General features: G+C 52.0%; 1 protein-coding gene across 4 annotated transcripts in view; it reads left to right on the top strand.

Annotated features, from left to right (window-relative positions):
• Sfxn5 (sideroflexin 5) overlaps positions 1-18,343 on the top strand; it is a 120,286-nt gene that overhangs the window by 92,281 nt on the left and 9,662 nt on the right. For 3 of the 4 annotated variants that reach the window (XM_034512092.2, XM_076940007.1, XM_076940008.1), the window contains 3 exons: positions 3,087-3,202; positions 5,204-5,289; positions 11,066-11,183. In XM_034512092.2, coding sequence (XP_034367983.1) covers positions 3,087-3,202; positions 5,204-5,289; positions 11,066-11,183 — 320 coding nt within the window. The remainder of the gene's footprint in view (positions 1-3,086; positions 3,203-5,203; positions 5,290-11,065; positions 11,184-18,343) is intronic. The other variant, XM_034512095.2, reaches the window with a different exon arrangement.

Genomic DNA, 18,343 nt, shown 5'->3' with positions numbered 1-18,343 from the left:
GGGCATGCATCCTTACTTGTTACTGGGGATGATTTCTTCTGGGGCTGGTTGTAACTAGACAACCATTTTAGGGGCAACAGAAAAGATTGAAAGGCACATGCCATCTGCATGGCCAGCCACATCAAAGAATGCTGTCCCTGGTGGGGGATGCTTTTACTTTGACATTGCTTATCTCTTTTTTCCATCCAGGTAGCTTAAATGACAGGGCCCTTGTTCTCCAATGACATCCTGGAGAGAATTGTTGAGAGACAGATGCAGACCAGGCCTCACTTTCTTTTGTGATCCTTAAAGGGTTAACACAGGACCTCATATAGCCCTGGCTGGTTTGGAACTTAATCCATAGCTGAAGATGACTTTGAACTTACAATCCTCCTGTCTCTGCTTTCCTCTGGAGTGTTAGAATCTCAGGTCCACGTCACCACTCCTGGCTGTACTTTTTCTTTTCTTCGCATGTAGTTCTCTGTCCTGCAGTCCTTATATCCACACTTGGAAACTGGAGAGAAAGTCAGTTGCTGCCCTGCTCCTGAACTGGCCCATCTTGACCTTCAAGGCCTGCCTCCCCTCTCTCATCAGCCCCCTATTCTATGTAAACACACACAGTGGGGCCTGTAGTCATTTAAGCTTCCTCCTGCCTTCCAGACCTGGTAGGTGCAGAGGCTGGCATTCAGTGTGAGTGTAGCTTGTCCCCTGAGATCTCCTGGAGACCCTAAGTCCAGTACTGGGAATGCCCAGCAGGAGGGACAGGACTCACTGTCTCCTGCTTGGGGACCATAGTTGTGTAACCTTGCCAGGAACAGTCGTGCTGGAAGTGGAAGGCATTCTTGAGGGTAGGGGTCCACCCACTCAGACAGAAAACCCTACTTTTTCACTCAATGATGCATGTCTTTTCAGAACTCAGGGCCTGGCAGCTCAAAGGCCAAAGGGGTTGCAGAGTATCTCTGAGGCCACTAGAGGGCAGGTCACCAACAGAGGCCAGGAGCTGCTTCCCAAGGCCACCCCTAAGAGGCCTGTTTGGGTCCTGGGTATTCCAGGTCTACAGGAGCTCACCTTTGAGACGGAGCAGAGAGAGGGAGAGAGAGACAGAGACAGAGACAAGTCAGGAATGAATCCCAAGCCAGGTGCTCTAAACCCATGCACCTTGCCCAGCTTCCATGGCCTCCCTTCTCGCCCCAAGTCTTTATCTCAGACCCACCTTCCTAATTCTGCCTTTGGATGTGGTTGAGGTAAGGGTTTCTCAGGCATTGTTCGAAACTACATTCTGTAGGCTGAGGCAGGAGAATTGCCAGTTTGAGAATGGTGTGGGCTACATGGAGAGACCCTATCTCAAAACAAACCAGGGTTTGAGTTTCTCTGTTGGGGAACTACTGGCTTTGGGGGCCAGGTAATTCCTTGTAGTAGGAATGTCCTGTGCACTGTAGTGTCGTTCCACAGAAGCTGTGTTTCAAAGCAGCTTCTCTGTTAGCTATGTGCCAGGAACACCCCCACCCCAGTCCCCAAACCATGAATAATAAATAACAATCTCCCCACTGCTTAAACAGGTAAATGTGAGTATTGTGGGGGCAGGAGCCATGAGGCTTGAGTCCTTGCCACAGAAGGTCTGCCATGGTGAGCGTCGATCAGCAGCGTGTGGAAACAGTGGAGACACTCAAAGATAGCATATGTGCTTGAAATACATTTCAGTGCCTGTTTGCTCTTCGGCTTTCACTCTCCAAAGACTGCAGTGCCTCCTGGTCTTCGCCTCGGCTTATTCCACCTCCCTACTTGATTACAATAGGACAGTGAGTCTCAGAGACCCCTGCTTCCCACACCAGCCTTCACCTGCAGAATCCTGTCCCCCAGCTGTGAGCACCCAGCACTGCTGGGCTCTCCAGCCACTGGCTCAGGTCCCAGGAGCATCTGTGGGCTCCCTCCCACTCCACTTGCCCACTGAGCCCCACCACCCTCCAGCTCCCCAAACCCGGGTGCCCCCCCACTGGAGAGGGGGAAGCAGCAGGTGTTGATGCTAATCAGCGTTCACAGCCCAGAACTGCAGTCGCTCCCAGGCTCACACACTCCCCAAAATTAAACACTCATTATACAAAATTAATTGACATTAATTAGCAAAAATTAAAACTTTAAACACAGCAAGGCGCTTTGGGGGGGGAGGAGTGGAGCAGGCAGGCTCTGCATTTGTCACCCCCCCCCCCACATTTCCCACCACCCACCTACCACCCCCAAGTCTCCCCATTTCCATCATGAAGCAGGGCTGGAGGACTTCAGGCCAGATCTATATCAGTACACCGCCATCGGAGGCCTGGCCTGTGAGTTCCTGTGAAGGGATCAGGGCAACTGTACCAGCCGCCTTCATCTAGTGCTTCTCTAAGGATCCAGGAACCTCCTGTCAACCTTAGGTCCCCAAAATCTCAGCTGAGACTAAGGAGAGGTGTGGCCAAGGGGAGCAGCTCAACCACTGGAAGACTCTGCTTGCTCCCCCCAGACCCCGTCTCTGGGTACCTGAGGTTCAGGAAGCCTTTCCACTCTGTTCCACTTTGCTGTTGACTTCACTTAAGTCACCCTTGCTCTCTGAGCCTGTGTCCCGTTCATATGATGAGGAGGTGATGGTCGGCAAGAACGGAGGTCGGCTCTGTTGCCTGCTGTTGTGAATGTCCATCTTTTGGTTTGCTCTAGTGAGACATGCAGGACTGAATTTGGGGAGTGGCATTTAAAAGCATTTCATGGCCAAGGGACTGAGTTGTTGTCGGTGGAACATCAGGCCGCAGGGAGATACGTCTCAGGGCCAGAGAGCTCTCTCTACACGCACATCTGCTTCCCCTGCCTGGAGACCTGGCCCAGAAGAGAGGTGAGCAGCGCCCTCTATAGGTGGCAGCTCCCAAAGCCTTCGCCATATTTCCACCTGTTACTTTTGGTCTATGCTTCCTGGGTCTCGAAGGGCCTTAGGATCTTTTGCCGGTCGGAAAGCAAAACAGAGGACTCCACCTTTCTAGACTCACAGAACTCTTGGTGGCTGAGAGCCCTGGCTAGAGGGCGGAGCCAGGTGGGAAGCCATCCGTGCCTCACTAGCCTTCTCTGTATTCCTTTCTCTCCAGCCAGTGCCAATATCTGCAACGTGGTCCTGATGCGGTATGGGGAGTTAGAGGAAGGAATCGATGTCCTGGATGCTGATGGTAACCTCGTGGGATCCTCAAAGATCGCAGCCAGACACGTGGGTTTCCCAGGGGCTAAGCCCTGCACGAATGAGTTGATGCTGCTGTACATAGCCTGTGTACTCCTTGAGGTCTTCTTGGCATAGAACCTCGGCTTGCCTCGCTAGCTGATTCCTCCTCCTCATTCCAGTTGCCATCTCTCATCTGTGTGAGCCCTTGGCCGCAAAGACTACTCCCTGTCAGGCTTGTTCTCCTCCACAGTCCTTCACTGCTCTCCAACCTCCTCCCTCTTGTCTCCACTGTGAAATGTCCCCATTTTTTTTATCCCAGCCCCTCAGGACCTAGCTCTTCCTCAGAGGTGTTAATTGGAGAGGGCAGAGGAGCCTCCCCAGGGCTTTCTCTCCGGTGCCCTAGGCCTTCGCAACTCTGTGGTTGTGAATGGGAAGCTGCAGGCAGTGGTATAAGGGCGTTACCTCTCTGGGAGCAACAGTGCTGCTAAGGCTGAGGCTTCAGGCTGTGGGAGATGCTGTGGCCCCTGCTAATGGTTCCTTATAAGACCCTCTTCACTAGCCCTGCCCACTATAGCACTTGTGTTTTACACACACACACACACACACACACACACTCACCAGTATACATGTCCTGTGCTTTCTCAGCCTTCCTGTTGATGGTGGTTGGTGGCTTGTCCTGCTGTCCTGGGCTCCAGCCTGTGAGTCATGGGAATGAAACAAAGGGGCAGGCATGAGGGGGTACACCATCACACATGTACCAGTCGGTTGCTCAGCAAACACCTTGTTCATAAGCCTCTGAGCTTTTCTTCCTTCTTCATCCCTCTCAGGGGGAAGTAAGGGCCCATTTAGATCCTGTAAGGGCCAGGGCTGGATGCCATACCACTAGTACACTCTTTGTCCGCTGCCCTGGCTCTAGCCCTTCACGTCCTGCCCACAGGCTCCCATTCTGAAACCTGGAAAGACCCTCTTCCCGAGGATTAATTACTATCAGCCCTCATTAGGGGGAACTGCCCTACTCTTTCCCAGCCCCACCCTTTCACGGTGCCCGATGAGGACAGTAGAGGTGACAGTGCTTCCTACAGCCCATTCAGGTAGGTCACCCAGCTCTGCAGCCCCAGGCTGCTTTCAACCTCGCTTGGCCTATCTGTGTCATTGGAGAGATTTGGGGATCTATGAGTTGTGAGACATTCCTGGGCACTCCTCTAAGAGCAGGATTCAAAGGGACTCTGTGCAGTGGCTGTCCAGACACAAATGGCCCCTTCGCTGGGCCTCAGGCTATGTCTCCCACAATCCCATGGAACCCCAAGCAAACACAAGGGCAGATCTCCATTGGATCCTGAACATACTCAGCCAAAGCTTGTGCCCCTTACAAAGCTGGCCTTTTCTTACCAAGGCAGTAGCTCGGTTCTAAGAGCACTTACCTAGCACACACAAAGCCCTGGGTTTGATCCCCAGCACCACATAAATGGAGGGGTGGTAGCACATGCTTGCAACCTTAGCACGCAGAAGGTGAAGGCAAGAGAGTCTGAGGTCAAGATCATTCTCAGCTCCATAGTTCAAGGCCAGCCTGGGACTATAGAAAGAAAAGAAATAAAAAAGACTGAGAGCCAGGGGACAAAGATCCAACATATCTTTGTCTTTAAGGGATGTATTCTTAAAAAGTAGCCCACAGCTTCATTCAGCCTGGGAGCCCCCGAACTCTGCAAGCTCCAGCAATTTGTTCTGGCTTTGTTTTGACAGCATCTTAGGCCCTGTGTGTACCATTTCCCCAACCCCTGATCCCTGTACACCCGAGGCTGGGGAGGCTACCCTCAGCTACCCTTCCCCTATGCAGAGACTCTGCTCTTCTCAAAGGCTTGTGAGGGAGGGTGGGGCAGTGTCGCCTGTTGTCTGGAATCCAGCTCTGTGAGCGCTGCTGTGAGCGAGCCCAGGCTGCCAGATGTGCTGAGCAGCAGTGCACACACCTCACACTTGGGGTGGGATTTGCTTCCTGAGTAGATGTTCTTAGCCCCAAGCTCTCCGCTCACCCCAGACTGTCCCTATCCTCAGGCCCTACTGGAGACAGCTCTGACACGTGTGGTTCTGCCTATGCCCATCCTGGTGCTTCCTCCAATCGTCATGTCCATGCTGGAGAAGTAAGTCAGGCTGTGGGAACAGAGGGGATGCTGGGTGGGGAACCATGGCGCCCTACCTGGTGTGCTTCTGGGGGTGGGAGGTACCTACTCTGTCTTCTGCTGTACTGGACGGTGGTGTTGAAACTTTTCCCGTGCAATTGGCTGGTGCTCAATGCTGTCAGGTCACCCATGGAAAAGCCTGGTTCTGCCCTGGTGGAGGGATAGGGTAGCTGGCAGTTTTGGTGGGCATCTGTGTGACCCTATGAATGCAAATGTGTATGCATGAACACACTCTCTGTTAGTGAGCAGTCTCAGCCTGTTGTAAAGTCAGTCTAAGATAGGCAGCCTAGACTTGCAACCTCCCTGAGCCTCTAATTATAAAACCAGAACAGTATAGGCTGACTGTGGCTCACTCTTGCCATCCAGGCGATGAGGCAGATCTGCCATGAGTTTGAGATAACATGGGGTACATGGTGAGTTCTGGCCAGCCTGAGCTACATTGTTAAGATCTTGTCTCCAAAAAAATGAACCAACAACCAAACCCAGCAAAAGTAGGCTGGGAGTGGTGGCACCTGCCTGTAATCCAAGCACTCAGGAGGCAGAAGTATATGAATCTCTGTGAGTTCAAGGCCAGCATCGTCTACATAGTCTCAGGCCACATGTCTTTTTTTTTTTTAATTAATTAATTATAATGAAGCAAAAGTAGAATAACAATAATCTCCTTGGCTCCTTCAGAGGACGATCAAACCACAACTACCTGTCATGTCACTGTCCGTAAGACACAGGGGACACCACGGTGCTAATGAAAGAGAAGCCCTATTGTTAGCACACACAAAGCCCTGGAAACCAGGCTGGGCTCGAACTCAGAGATCCTCCTGCCTCTGTCTCCTGAGTGCTGGGACTGTAGGCATGGGCCACGGCCACCTGGTTGAGAGCTTCTACTTATTTATTGGTGCATGTATAATAGGAGGGTGAAGACTGGGGTGCAGCTGGGAAATGGCTGAACAGAGAAGGAGGGAAGAACAAGGGTCCATCTGCCTACGGAGGCCTAGCAGGCCTGCTGAGGGGCAGGGAAGGGCCCTGGATGAAGCTAGAGGCAAAGAGCAGGCTGGTGCATGCATATGCTGACCAGCAGGTAGACGCCCCTCCCTCTTGTGGGGACCCGATAGGATCCAGTATGCTTGAAGGAAAGCATGCCCATTGGGACAAACAGACGAAGGTCCTAGACACCCACAGGAGAGGCCCTTCAATCCCAGACATGGGCAGAGCCTTTGTATTAAGATTAAAAACTATTAATCTGGAACAGGTATGGTAGCCTAGAACTCAGAAGGATGAAGCAAGAGGATTATTACCATGTGTTTGAAGGTGGTCTGGGTACATAGTGAGTTCTAGCCCGGGCTAAAATGTGAGACCTTGTTTTGAAAACACTTTAAGAAAAAGGGGGGAGGGAAGAAAAAAAAAAGAAAGTTAGCATGGAAACTTACAACAAATAAATAACAGCAAAAAAATAGTTTTGAAGAGGGCGGTTCTTGTTTATCTGGCCCTGTGTATAGCCTTCTCCTGTGAGTCTCAGATGAGAGACCCCAACTAAAAGGACAGATATGTAGACCAGGGCCAAGTGAAGAGGGCATAGCTTTCTGCAGTGCTGAAGCCTGTGCTCATTGAAAACTGGTTAGTCACCTGTCACTTGTGCAAGTCTGGTAGGACAGAGCCCTCACCTGGCAGATGAGGCAGAGAAGCTTTCTTCTATACACAGGCATCAAAGGGCAGTGGAAGCTGGGGAAGCCTAGGACTTGCTGCTCAGAAAAGCTGCAGAGGGAGGATGGAGTCTTATCTCCCCAGGCTGGGGGATCCAGAAGCCCTCGGCTATGGGTTTTATGGCTTGCTGGGATAAAGTAGGCAAATCCACTGCAGACAGCAGGCCAGCAGGCGTGGAGCTGAAGCCCCAACCCTCCTCCCTGTCTGAGCACCCAGCATCCTCCGGCACAGTTTCCAGGTACCTGAAAACTACACATAGGAGTGGGGAGAAGCCTGGTTCATCCAAGGCCAGCCAGAGGCCCGTCCATCAGCACAGGTTGCTGGAGAAAAACATGACCTACGGTGCCTTCCCAGTTTGCACAGGAACTGAGTTTGCAAAGTTTGAAAGAGGGTTGGCATGCCATTGCTCTGTGGGCTTAAAGTTTGTTTTAGGAGTTATGGGAGGTGGTGTGGAGATTATTTTGACTGTGAACCCTCCCCAGCCTAGTGTCTGTGGTGCTGTGTGGCCTGCCTCATCCCAGGAGGAAGCTGTGGGGTAGGGATAGTTGAGGCTCCATATAGCCTACTAAATAGTTGATCCTTTCCTGGGGCTCCTGGGATGATTTTGAGGGAGAAGAGTCCAATCCCAGTTCCCTCAGAAATGTTAAGGTAGAGAAGACTCAGTTTATACACTCAAAGACTTATTAATCTCATGCCCACTATAAAACCACAGGACCGGATGGCAGGAGAGGCAGGCACTGGAGCAGAGCCAGCTGAGACCCCTAGTAGGAAGTACCCGCTTCCAGCCTCAGTTTCCCACATAAAAAAAATGAGAACATTGCCCTTCTTGCTCTTCCAGGCTTGGCATTTATCACCACTCCAACATCTCGTTTTCCTGCAGCATGGCAGCTGTGCTGTCCAGAGTTCGTCGGTGCAGGATTTTGGGCTAGTGAGGGGGTGGCCCCACCCTCCGGAGCCAGGTTGGGTGAGGAAGTCTGGACAGCCAGGGAGAATAGACAAAAGCACACTTACAAAGCAGCTGACTTGCAAATTAATGGAGCGCAAAGTAGGGCTGCGTTGCAAGCGCTGAAGGAATGCACAGCGATGGGGGGGACCAGCTGTTGTGTGGCAGCAGCCTTGCTTGCCTCTGGCCTCAGTCTATCTGTCCTCTCTGGCAGGAGCACTGGGGTCTTGAGTCTGGGCCTCCAGCTAGGATTAGACAGCGGTGGAAAGAAACTCTGTGTGTCCCATTGTCCCTGCCACTGAGACCAAAAGAAGTCTGAAGTGTGAAGTGAGGGACCTCCACCTACGCTGGAAGCACCCCTCCCCCCACCCCTTAACCTCTTATTCCACACCTTCCCCTGTAGACCCTACCAGCCAGGAAGCTGAGTTCAGATCCAGGGCTGGGGGGACCCACAGATTCAATCCATCAGTACGGAGGCAGGTGTCAGTGTAGGGACAGAAAGGCCATAGCTTGTTCCCCAAGCCTTGCAACCCTGGGTCAGGATACACTGGGAGAGTGAATGTGGATGGGAGGAAACTGGCTGGAGGTCCAGGCCCCACTCACGGTAGATCCTGAGTCCGCTCCCCCAGCTCCTTCACTGCCTGTGATCCGGGTCTTCCCTTTTTCCAGGCATTCGCACATCTCTCTGTCTGCATATTTTAACTCCCCCAGCTGCCTTTCCAATCCCTGCCTGCCATTTCCCTCTTCTCCCCTCCCCCCATCCTGCTGGGTTCTCTCTTGGGGGCTCTGGACTAGACTCCCCAGGCTTCCCAAAGGTTGCACCCCTGGGGCTCCCTGGACCCACCTGCACACAGGGGACTTCAGCCTCTCCTGAGAGGGGTCAAGGTCATAGTCCCCATGGATGGGAGTTTGTCCAGTGTTACTTCCAGTAAGTCCCAGAGGACCTGTCACCCTTCCCTGCTCTAGGTGACCCTCAGGGCTGTGCCTCCAGGAACTGTACACACTTGGAGAACTGCCACAGGACCAGGAAGACAGCCCTGAGTCCCAGGCATGAGAAGATGATCAGGGATGGTCTTGGCCTCATTCCAATCTTGCTGTGACCCCACAGGAAGTCTAAACTAGAAGGATAATGGGGTGCTACTCCTCTTGGAGTTGAGCTTGATTTTGGCACCCTTTGTATTGTTCCTCTTATTCCTTGGGGACCCCTTACCTCAGTCCCCAGTAACTCAACCTAGGCTTTATCCAACATTCACACAGAGAACGGGGTCTGGGCCAGCCAAGAAGGGTAAGAGAACAATTCTCCTGCCAGGATTTCACATCCTTTGTGTAGGTAGCAGCAGCACCTGCAAGGACGATGTACACTTACCTGCTGCTGCGCTGGCTGACCTTTGGATTTGCTTAGAATTGATAAGCAGTTGGGTCTTGGTTAACACCTGAGTGAGAACATGGAAAGGCAGCCGCCTCTCAGAGGTGTGATCTGGAGATTCATGAATGCCAGTTCCTGGGTCTAATGCCAGCTGAAGGAGGGCCCCATGGAATCAAGAGCCACTTCTAACTAGACCATTCTAGTGTGCACTGAGAGTCTGACAACTGCTGCTCTCAATGGTGCTGTCTGCTGAGGGGGCCGGTGTTCTTGAGTTTGCCCCAGAAGGTAAGAGTGCGAGGGGCTTTGCCTGCCCCCATCACTGGGACTCCAGAGGGATGGATTAGTCAGTGTGCCCTCATTTGGATAAACATCTGAGATAAGGTAGAGAATATTTATTTTGACTCTCAGTTTCCGATGATTTCACCTGTAATCTAGCCTAACCTCTGGGGCATCAGGCCAACTTGGTGTGAAGAGGAAGCAGAGCAAACCTGGTCCCTTTACAGAGTGGGATGTGTAGCAGGAAAGGGACTAGACTTTCCTTATGTCCCTGAAGAAGTGAGCACCTCACCTCTGTGAACTGAGACCACCCACTGGACCCTAGCTCTTAGCGGCTGCCATCTCCCAACATGATCAGACTAGAGACTAAGCCTTTAAAGTATGGTAGTTTGAAGACACATAAGATCTAGACTGCGTACGGCAAGGGCCTCTCCCTCTATGACTGGAGCCAGACCTGCTTCAGTGGGGGAAGGGTAAGAACTTCTGTTGTAATCTATCTCCACGGGCTGGTCCTGTGAGGCTGCTGTGGCCACAGAGGTCGGGTTTAGGGTCCAACTAAAATCTCTAGCGGATAATTCAGGTATTCGATCCTGCTGGCATTACCCAATTTCCAGGGGTAGAATTCCGTAGATGCTGACAAATGGTGTTTTCCGGTAAGTGTGGTGAATATATACTTGTCAGCTAGGGTGGCCCACCTCAGTCCCAGGAACTCATTCAAACTCAGCACATCAAGTCCTCCCCGCAAACCTGCCATAGGGAGTGTGTGACAACTGCATCATGCAGGAAAGTATAGCTGTCAAAGAGTTCTGAAGTCAGCAGCCAGGAGCAGCTTGGCTGATGGCCACCACAGCGTGTTAGAGTCCAGGCAGCTGCCTGCAGAATGACCCATGGCTATGCCTGTCCACCCCATGGCCCTTGGATGGAAGTGGTAGTCAGTGGGATGTCTTCCGTTTTCATGCACAGGACAGGACTGCATATCCCTCGTCACATGCATGTGTTTGTACATGCACATGTGTGTATTTGTGTGTGTGTCTGTGTGTGTGTGCATACACAAGTGTATTCTGTTTCTACTTTCTAGATGGCACATCCTGGGGTTTTCCTGCTCTTTGGTATATCGAAAGGTCACCTGTCATCTGTGTGTGTTTCTTCAGGAGCCAGGGATGACAGTCACTTCTGTCCACTCCTCCCCATCAACATGTACAGGGGCTAGACACTTTGTAGATGGGTGGGCCACTCTAAGAATTGGTTTATGATTTAAGTAGCTGAGGGTTCCTGGCTGGGTTCATCACTGTCCTTCATAGCCACATATGGGGAAAGCAGAGGTAACTAACAGAAGCCCCAAAGACAGTGCCCACTCTTTTACTGGGCTGCTGAGGTAGCATGGGCCCAGCTTGGCAGCTCATGGCCAGCCAGCCTAGGCTATGTATCTCATGTGGCCCTCCTTCTCTCCGCAGGACAGCTCTCTTGCAAGCGCGCCCACGGCTACTCCTACCTGTGCATAGCCTCGTGTGCCTGGCAGCCTTCGGCCTGGCCCTGCCACTGGCCATCAGCCTTTTCCCGCAGATGTCAGAGGTCAGTGGGGGTCCAGGGCAGGGCAGGGAGGAGTCATTTATTATCAAAGACTTAACCCAGTACTGACTGCCAGTACTGAGCAGGGCTCTGTGGTGAGAGCCATGCATGAAGCCAGGTGTGATGGCTCATGTCTGTAATACCAACCTTTCAGGCTATGGCAGGGTTGGGGTGGAGGAAACGAGGCAGGAGGACTGCTGTGAGTTTGAGGCCAGCTTGAGCTACAAAGTCACTTGGAGACCAGCCTGAGTTACAGAGTGAGAATCTTTCTTTAAAATCAATCAATTCATCAATTCAGTGAATGAATCTGGCTGAAGCTTAGACCTCTCCAAGATGACTGTCAAACAGCAATACAGGATGTTATCGAACAGCAGATGAAGCTCAAGAAAGGTTAGGGTGGAAGGAAAGAGGCAGCTGGGTCAATCTGAAGGGAAGTGGTGCATTCCCAGGGACTGCAAGCTGGGTTGGAGTTGACCTAGTGAGCAGGGTCTTGGGGGACCCACAAGCTAGGGATCAGCTGGTGTTAAGGTTCTGAGGTCAGGCAGTACATGACATTTGATACCTGAGTGAGGTCTGCTCTGTGAGCAAGAGTGGAGAGAGATGATGTGAGTTGGGTAAAGCACGCTGGACCTGGGTGGTGCTGAAGCAGAGGGGAGATGGCATCCAAAGAGCTGCACAAAGGATTCTTGATTGTGAACGGATGGTCTCCATGGATGCTTCGTGAAGCTGAGTTGGAGCTCTGGAGAGGGAACCATCAGGAAGCTGTGGCGGGCATCCAGTGAGAGATGATGGCGGCTTGGACCAGGCTGTTGGCAGTGGGCATTGAGAAGTGGGGCCATTGGGAGAGTGGGGCAGCCGCTTCCTTGGGATTTTCGTGAAGAACTGCATGCAGCAGGAGGGGAAGGGAGCCGGCAGGATGTGCGCCTGGCTTTCTGGTTTTAAAACCAGAAGATAGATGTAGTCACATTGTCATAAGATGGAGACGGGAAGAGGGAAGGATTGAGGTAGGACAGAGTTGAGTCAGTTAGACCTGTGGATGGGAGGAACCCATGAGCCATGTTAGTGGAGGTACCCTGTGGGGAGCTGCGTCCAGGTCTACAATCTAGGACAGTGTCCTAGGCAGCAGGGACAGGATGGCAGAGCCAGACTCACTGAGATGGGAATGTCCAAAGTACTTGAGGTTAGTGAGTGTCCCTGTCCTTAGACTATGAAAGCAAGAGTGAGGCTGGCAGGGAGCTACCACAGACCTCCAGAGCTTTTATTTATTTGGGTTTTTTGTTTGTTTGTTTGCTTGCTTGCTTTTAAATAAGGAGAAAATGGTGTGTGTGTGTGTGTGTGTGTGTGTGTGTGTGTGTGTGTGTGCGCGCCCTGTGCTCCTAGTAGCTGGTGGAAAGGGTGGGTGGGTGGCAGGTGCACTTGTAAGTGGGGGTATGGGTCATGACCAATCAGAGGCAAGGGCCAAGAGTGCACAGAGCCAAACTGCTGTTGACAACAGCTAAGCTCATGACTAGGGAAGGCCACTTCTGAATGAGTGATTTGAGGTCCAGCCCTGCTTCAAGGAGTGCCCCAAATGGAAGGCAAGCCAGGGTCCCTGGGGACAATGGCCACAGGGGTTTTAGTGAGGGCTGAAAGCTCAGTGTCCAAGCTAGAATCACTGGCCCCTACTAAGCATCCAAGTTTGGGACACTCAGGCTTGCAAACTGGTGTGTGATGTGAGCCTTCAGTTCCCCGTGTCCCCAGCTTTCTCCTGGGAAAGCTGAGCCAAGGAACTCCCACTGGAGCGCAGGGCTGTAGGCACCTATAAGCCCTGGAAACAGGGCAAAGGTTATTCTGAGGTTTCTGGGGGCACCAATGTGCTGGAAGCTCTCCCTGTGGAAGGGACCCAGAACAGAGAACCCCCAGATCACCACATTAGAAGCTGTTCCAAGTGGAAAGGGTCATCCCATGAGTCATTCTCCTGGCTTTACTGGAAAAGAAAGCTGTCAACAACCATGGATGGCACCAGCCCTCAGTCACAGATAGTCAGTAGCCAGTGTTGATAGGAGGGGACACTCTGGAGACCACACCCATACAGATAGGAGACCAGTCAGCTGCTCCAAGAGGCTCTCTCTCTAGTCAAGGCCCAGACTCCTCTGTCCCCCTCGCCTGCTCTAATGGCTTGGGAAGAACAGTGTGAGGCCTTTGTCCTTCAGAAGGGAGGGCAGGAACATGTTCTTCAGAACTCCCCACTCAGCTGTATCTTCCCCAGCAGGGTTCAGCCCCACCTGGACATTATTATAGGGTATTTTGAGGCCTGTCTGCAACCCATGGCACCAAAGCCAATTGGCTGGGAGGTGCTCACTCCTTTGTTCACCCTCCCAATTAATTCTAACGAGGCACTACTTCTGCAGTACAGGGATCATGTCTTGTGTCCCAGAAGCCAGGGGAATTTGCCATATGAGTCTAGACTTGCTTGAGCTGACCCAACCTTGCCAAAAATCACCAAGGCTGTCAACAGAAGTAATCGCTGAAGTACTAATTAATTAACTAGGAGACCTGGAGACCAAGTTCAGGAACTAGGATGGCTAGCTTGCTGTCACTGGTGTGGTGTCCGACTCTCTAGTCCCAGAGCATAAGGAAGAACTTCCATTTCTCCTTCCATGCCTAAGAGAGAGGTTTACTCCTACAAATGAGTGTTTCTGCCTTATTTAAATGGCACCAAGGGGCAACTGCAAATAGTACTTATAGCCACCTTGACTGAGGTCACAGGCTAGGTCTCTGCCTGCTTTGCATTTTAACTCCTTCAAGTATAGTTAAATATTGAGACGTTACCTAGTCAATCAGAGGTGGTTGTTCACAGCCCTGGGGAGAGACCTGGCTGGAGACACAGAACCTTTGGAGCATTCAGGGGACTAAAGCCAAGGAACAAAAGGTCAAGATTAACCACAGGCAGGAGGATGAGGACAAGGGAGGTTGAGGGAGGAGGAAGCTCTGTGGAGTGAGCCACACATGGGACCTGGTGAGGTTTTTAGACCCATCAGTCTAGGAGGCAAAATGGTTGTTTTCTGTTCACAGAGTGGCTTAGAGATGAGCAGAGGAAGTCTTATAGTCCCACGAGGGAGTCCCCAGCATGTTCTGGTTACAAATGAGGGCACTGAGGCAGCTTAAAGGTAATTCTGTTGTCTGAGGTTCATGTTGGTCATGAGAGAGGCAGCTTGTCCAGACAGGATTGTGTCACGCAGCCCAGCCTGCCCACATCTCACATAAGAAGAGAAACCAAGCTTGTGCCCAGACGGCGCACTGCTCATTTATCAGGAGACCAAATAGCTGCCTCTAGACCTCCTGCCTTTCATAGAGAATCTACCTTCATATCTATGGGAACCTTCTGTGGGAATAGTGCTTTGTTTTCTAATGCAGAACTGGGCAGGGTGGAGGCGTCTAGGAGGCCAACAGGTGGCATCTTCAGCTCTGAACTTGGGTATGAGAACAAGTCTGGCCTCCTGGGCCTCAAACTCACTGATTGGATGGGGAGAGTGGGGTCTGTTCTTGAACCTGGTAAGGGTATGGTGGACTTTTGGTAGACAATAGCATCTAATCAACACCGAGAGAAAGTTCCCTGCCCCATGGTCCCTCATGAAGACTAGGCTGCTTTCTCTTGTGACTGGAACAGTCTTCTAATGGCCTTTGCTTTCCTGAAGCCTCTATTCTGATGTTGAAAACAAGTTTAGCAACTAAGTGTCCCTGGGTGTGATGGCTCACACACCTGTAATCCCAGCACTTGGGAGGCAGAAGGAGGGGGATCCCCACAAATTCAAGACCAGCCTTATCTACAGTGCAAGTTGTAGGCCAGCTAGAATCACATAGGGTTGATCCTGGATAAAAAAAAAAAAATAAAATAAAAAAATAAAACTGAAAGTGGTAGCACACACCCAAGGCAAGAGGATCAGGGGTTCAGGGCCATCCTTGGCTACATCATAAGTTTGAGCCCCAGCTTGGGCTACATGAGAAATGGTCTCAAAAAAAGCTGAAGTAACATCATTTGAGGGTGACAGCTGTGACGGAGGTAAAACCAGGGGCTGTGCTATGGCTTGCCCCAAGGTTCCTTGAGGTAGGGTAGGTTGTGGAAGGCTCTCTAGTTGAAGAAGTCCCGATTTAGGGTGGCCTTTCTGGCTCTATCCTCTATGAAGACTAGGCTTCTAAACAAGGCAAATGTGGTCACCTCTGTCCCTCTGTCTCGTCTGCACGTACACTGTTGTCTCGGACTCTTTTGGGAGACATCCAGTGTTCAGGCCTTGGGTCCATGGGCTTGGCTGTTACTGGAGTCTGGACTGGGCAATGACAAATGCCCTTCCAATTCTGACAGCCAGTGTTCTCTACCTGGGAGTGTGTCCAACCCTGAGGCTTAATGAGCCTCAGGTCTCCCAGGGAGCAAGAAGCAGTGAGTTGGCCAAGCCTCACTCACCCTTGCCTCTGCCTTTCTTAATTCCTGAGTCCTCCGGGACTCTCCAGTATCCAGGTTGCCCCTCCCCCATGCTCCCCGGGGAGCTTGGGGGCTAAGGAAAGGGGCTGCTGTACAAGCGGGAGCTATTGTTCCACAATCTGGTTTTGTCCTCATCTTGTTGGCAGGCGGCAGGAGAGGAGCGAAAGGTTAATGAGGCGCTGTGAACGGGGACTGCAGCGGGCGGGCGCCGGCTTGGTGACAGGGAGCTAATTAGGAGCAGTTTAACAGGAGGAAAAAGTGAAATCTCCTCTTCACCAACTGTCAATAATTAGCCGATTTGGTGAGGTTGAAATGTGTCCACAGGAGAAGGCGGGGCCTGTCTGGGGACGATGGTGTGTGAGAGAGTGTGTGTGTGTGTGTGTGTGTGTGTGTGTGTGTGTGTAGGGGGAACTGAGGCTAATCTCCACCTCTAGGTGTGTATGGGGGGTGGGGGTGGGTGCAGGCCACCACGGGACTTCTTGCAGCTCTGTCTGGGCCTCTCTTCTGCCCTCTGGTTGGCTTTTCCCAGCTTGAGCCCTATATGGCCCCAGTTGAGACCTCAGCTGAAAGCAAGTATTAGAACTAAGTTTCTTCTGTGTCTGCCCTGTAGGAACCTGGAAGTGAAAATAAGAGGCAGGTGCGCAATCAGAAGGATGGCAGGCGCGTGCACTACCCGGTCTCACGCTGATCCTTAGGCGCCTGCCTTTCCCGCAGCACGAATGTGCCCTCAGAGTAGTAGCTGAATGGTGCCAAGAGGAGGCTGGGCAGGGCCCTTAACCTGCTGTGGAGCGAGTCCCCTGGGCCCTGTCTTCCTAGCCACACTAAGGCAGGGCTGGAGAGAAGGATCAGACTCTGAGCGGTTTAACTGTGGCTGGAAGGATGTTGCAGAGGCCTCCTGGGGGCAAGGAGTCATGTTCACCAGTCAGGAGGTTGCTTCCTGTTGGGCTTGTTTGTGCTGTTTGTTGTCTTGTCTTCTGTTGGCCCCTGGCCTTTGGCCTTTCCTGACCCCTCAGCAGATGGATGCCTCCTCCCCCAGCTTCTGCTGAACACCTTAGCTGGAAAAGGCATCCATCAGCCTTGCCAATCTCACCCCCAGCCCCCCCAACCCCCCTAAGCCCCTCACCCTTCAACCTAACCACTCCCAGTTCAGCTCTAGAGGGCCTCCAGGGCCTGAGGCATGCTGGGAGGAAGGCTGAAGCTCTCCTCTGGTCCTTAGCATTTTTCTGGAGACTCTAACTCCTAGGGCCACATTCCGTCCCTACTCCTTACCTCGTCTTCTCTCTCTGTAGTTTTCAGAGCTAAGGAATAATATGTACCCCCACCCCAGAGGCAAGAACATGCCTCTCCCCTGGGTACTAGAACCACTGTCTGCCCTCATCAGTCCTACAGAAAGCGGTGGACCAGCTTGGCTAGGCAGCTGTGACACATCAGAAGCTGACACCCTCCCCAGTTTGTCTCCCTTTCTCTGAGAACAAATTTCAGGGAAGAGTTGTGAATCTTCTAGAATGCCCTGTGGCTGGGACATTCTCCCTGATATTCAGGATCTACCCTACCTTAAAAATGTAAGCTGTGGTCCCATCTCTCACCTTAGGACAGGACCTCTCCCTCCTTCCATGTAAGGCAGAGAACCAAGCTCTTTATCACTACCTGGCACAGACCTGACTCATTTGGGCTCCTCTCGACTCTGTTGACTCCTGTTCCTCCCGCTCTTCCAGGACCAATACAAGGCAAGACAGTGTCTGGCACTGTGTCCCGAGTCCACTGTACCTTTTCTTGTCCCTAGAAAAGGAGCCTCTTCCCCTCCAGCCTTACAGCCATCTTTGCTATGAGATGTTTGTTTGGGGTTTTTCTCATTTGCTGGTTTAATCAATCCCCACTGAAAGCCGAGGCAGGCTATTTTTGCTGTCAGAAATCTGCCGCCTCCCCGCCCGCTGCTTTCTTGGAATTTGCCCACAGGACCCCCCAGGAGGGACAAACGGGGATGGCAAAGCCACTTGGATCCCAGGAACGCCAACGCCACCTGTCATATTGCCTGTTCCCCACACCCCCATCCTAACCCATGCGTGCACACAGGCCTCCACACGTGCATACACACCAGTGTGCACTCATTCTCAATGATAGGCTTCAGAAAAGCCACCTCCCAATTTGTCTCTTTGAGGCCTCCCTGCCAGAACCTTCTAGAATACCTTACTGATTTCAAGAGTGGAGGCCTAGCTGGGCAAAACTTCCACGGAGTGAAAAGCAGTAAATGAAAAAAAAAAAAAAAGTGTTTGGCACATGCCTGAACTTACAGCACAAGCCCCTGTGAGGGAGCTTATCAGCTAGGGCTGGGCTGGATGGTCACAACCTCACTCTTTCTCTGTAGCATCATGTGAGTTTCTACTTCCTCCTAAGACTCCCCACCCACTTCTAGACGTTATCTTTGTCCTAGAAAAATTTCCCTACTATACAGATGGAGAAACTGAGGCCTCAAGGCTGAGAAGACAGAAGAGGGAGCAAGACTCTGAGGTCAGTCCACCAGAGGGCACCCAGGAACAGTGTAAAGTTCTGAAGTGAGGATGGGGCTTGGAGCACTTGCTGGGTCTACGGAGTGCAGGGGAGGAGCCCCACATTGGGGGGCGGCCTTTAGTTCTGTTTGATTGAGTTGGAATATTGAGCCTTTTCGAGGGGCTCTCAGTGGTGTGGATGTGGAAGCTGGAACCTT

Source organism: Arvicanthis niloticus, chromosome 9, assembly GCF_011762505.2.
Source record: "Arvicanthis niloticus isolate mArvNil1 chromosome 9, mArvNil1.pat.X, whole genome shotgun sequence".
In the NCBI taxonomy this organism is placed as follows: Eukaryota; Metazoa; Chordata; class Mammalia; order Rodentia; family Muridae; genus Arvicanthis; species Arvicanthis niloticus.
The sequence above is the reverse complement of the archived record's forward strand: the minus strand, read 5'-3'. Positions and strand labels throughout refer to the sequence as shown.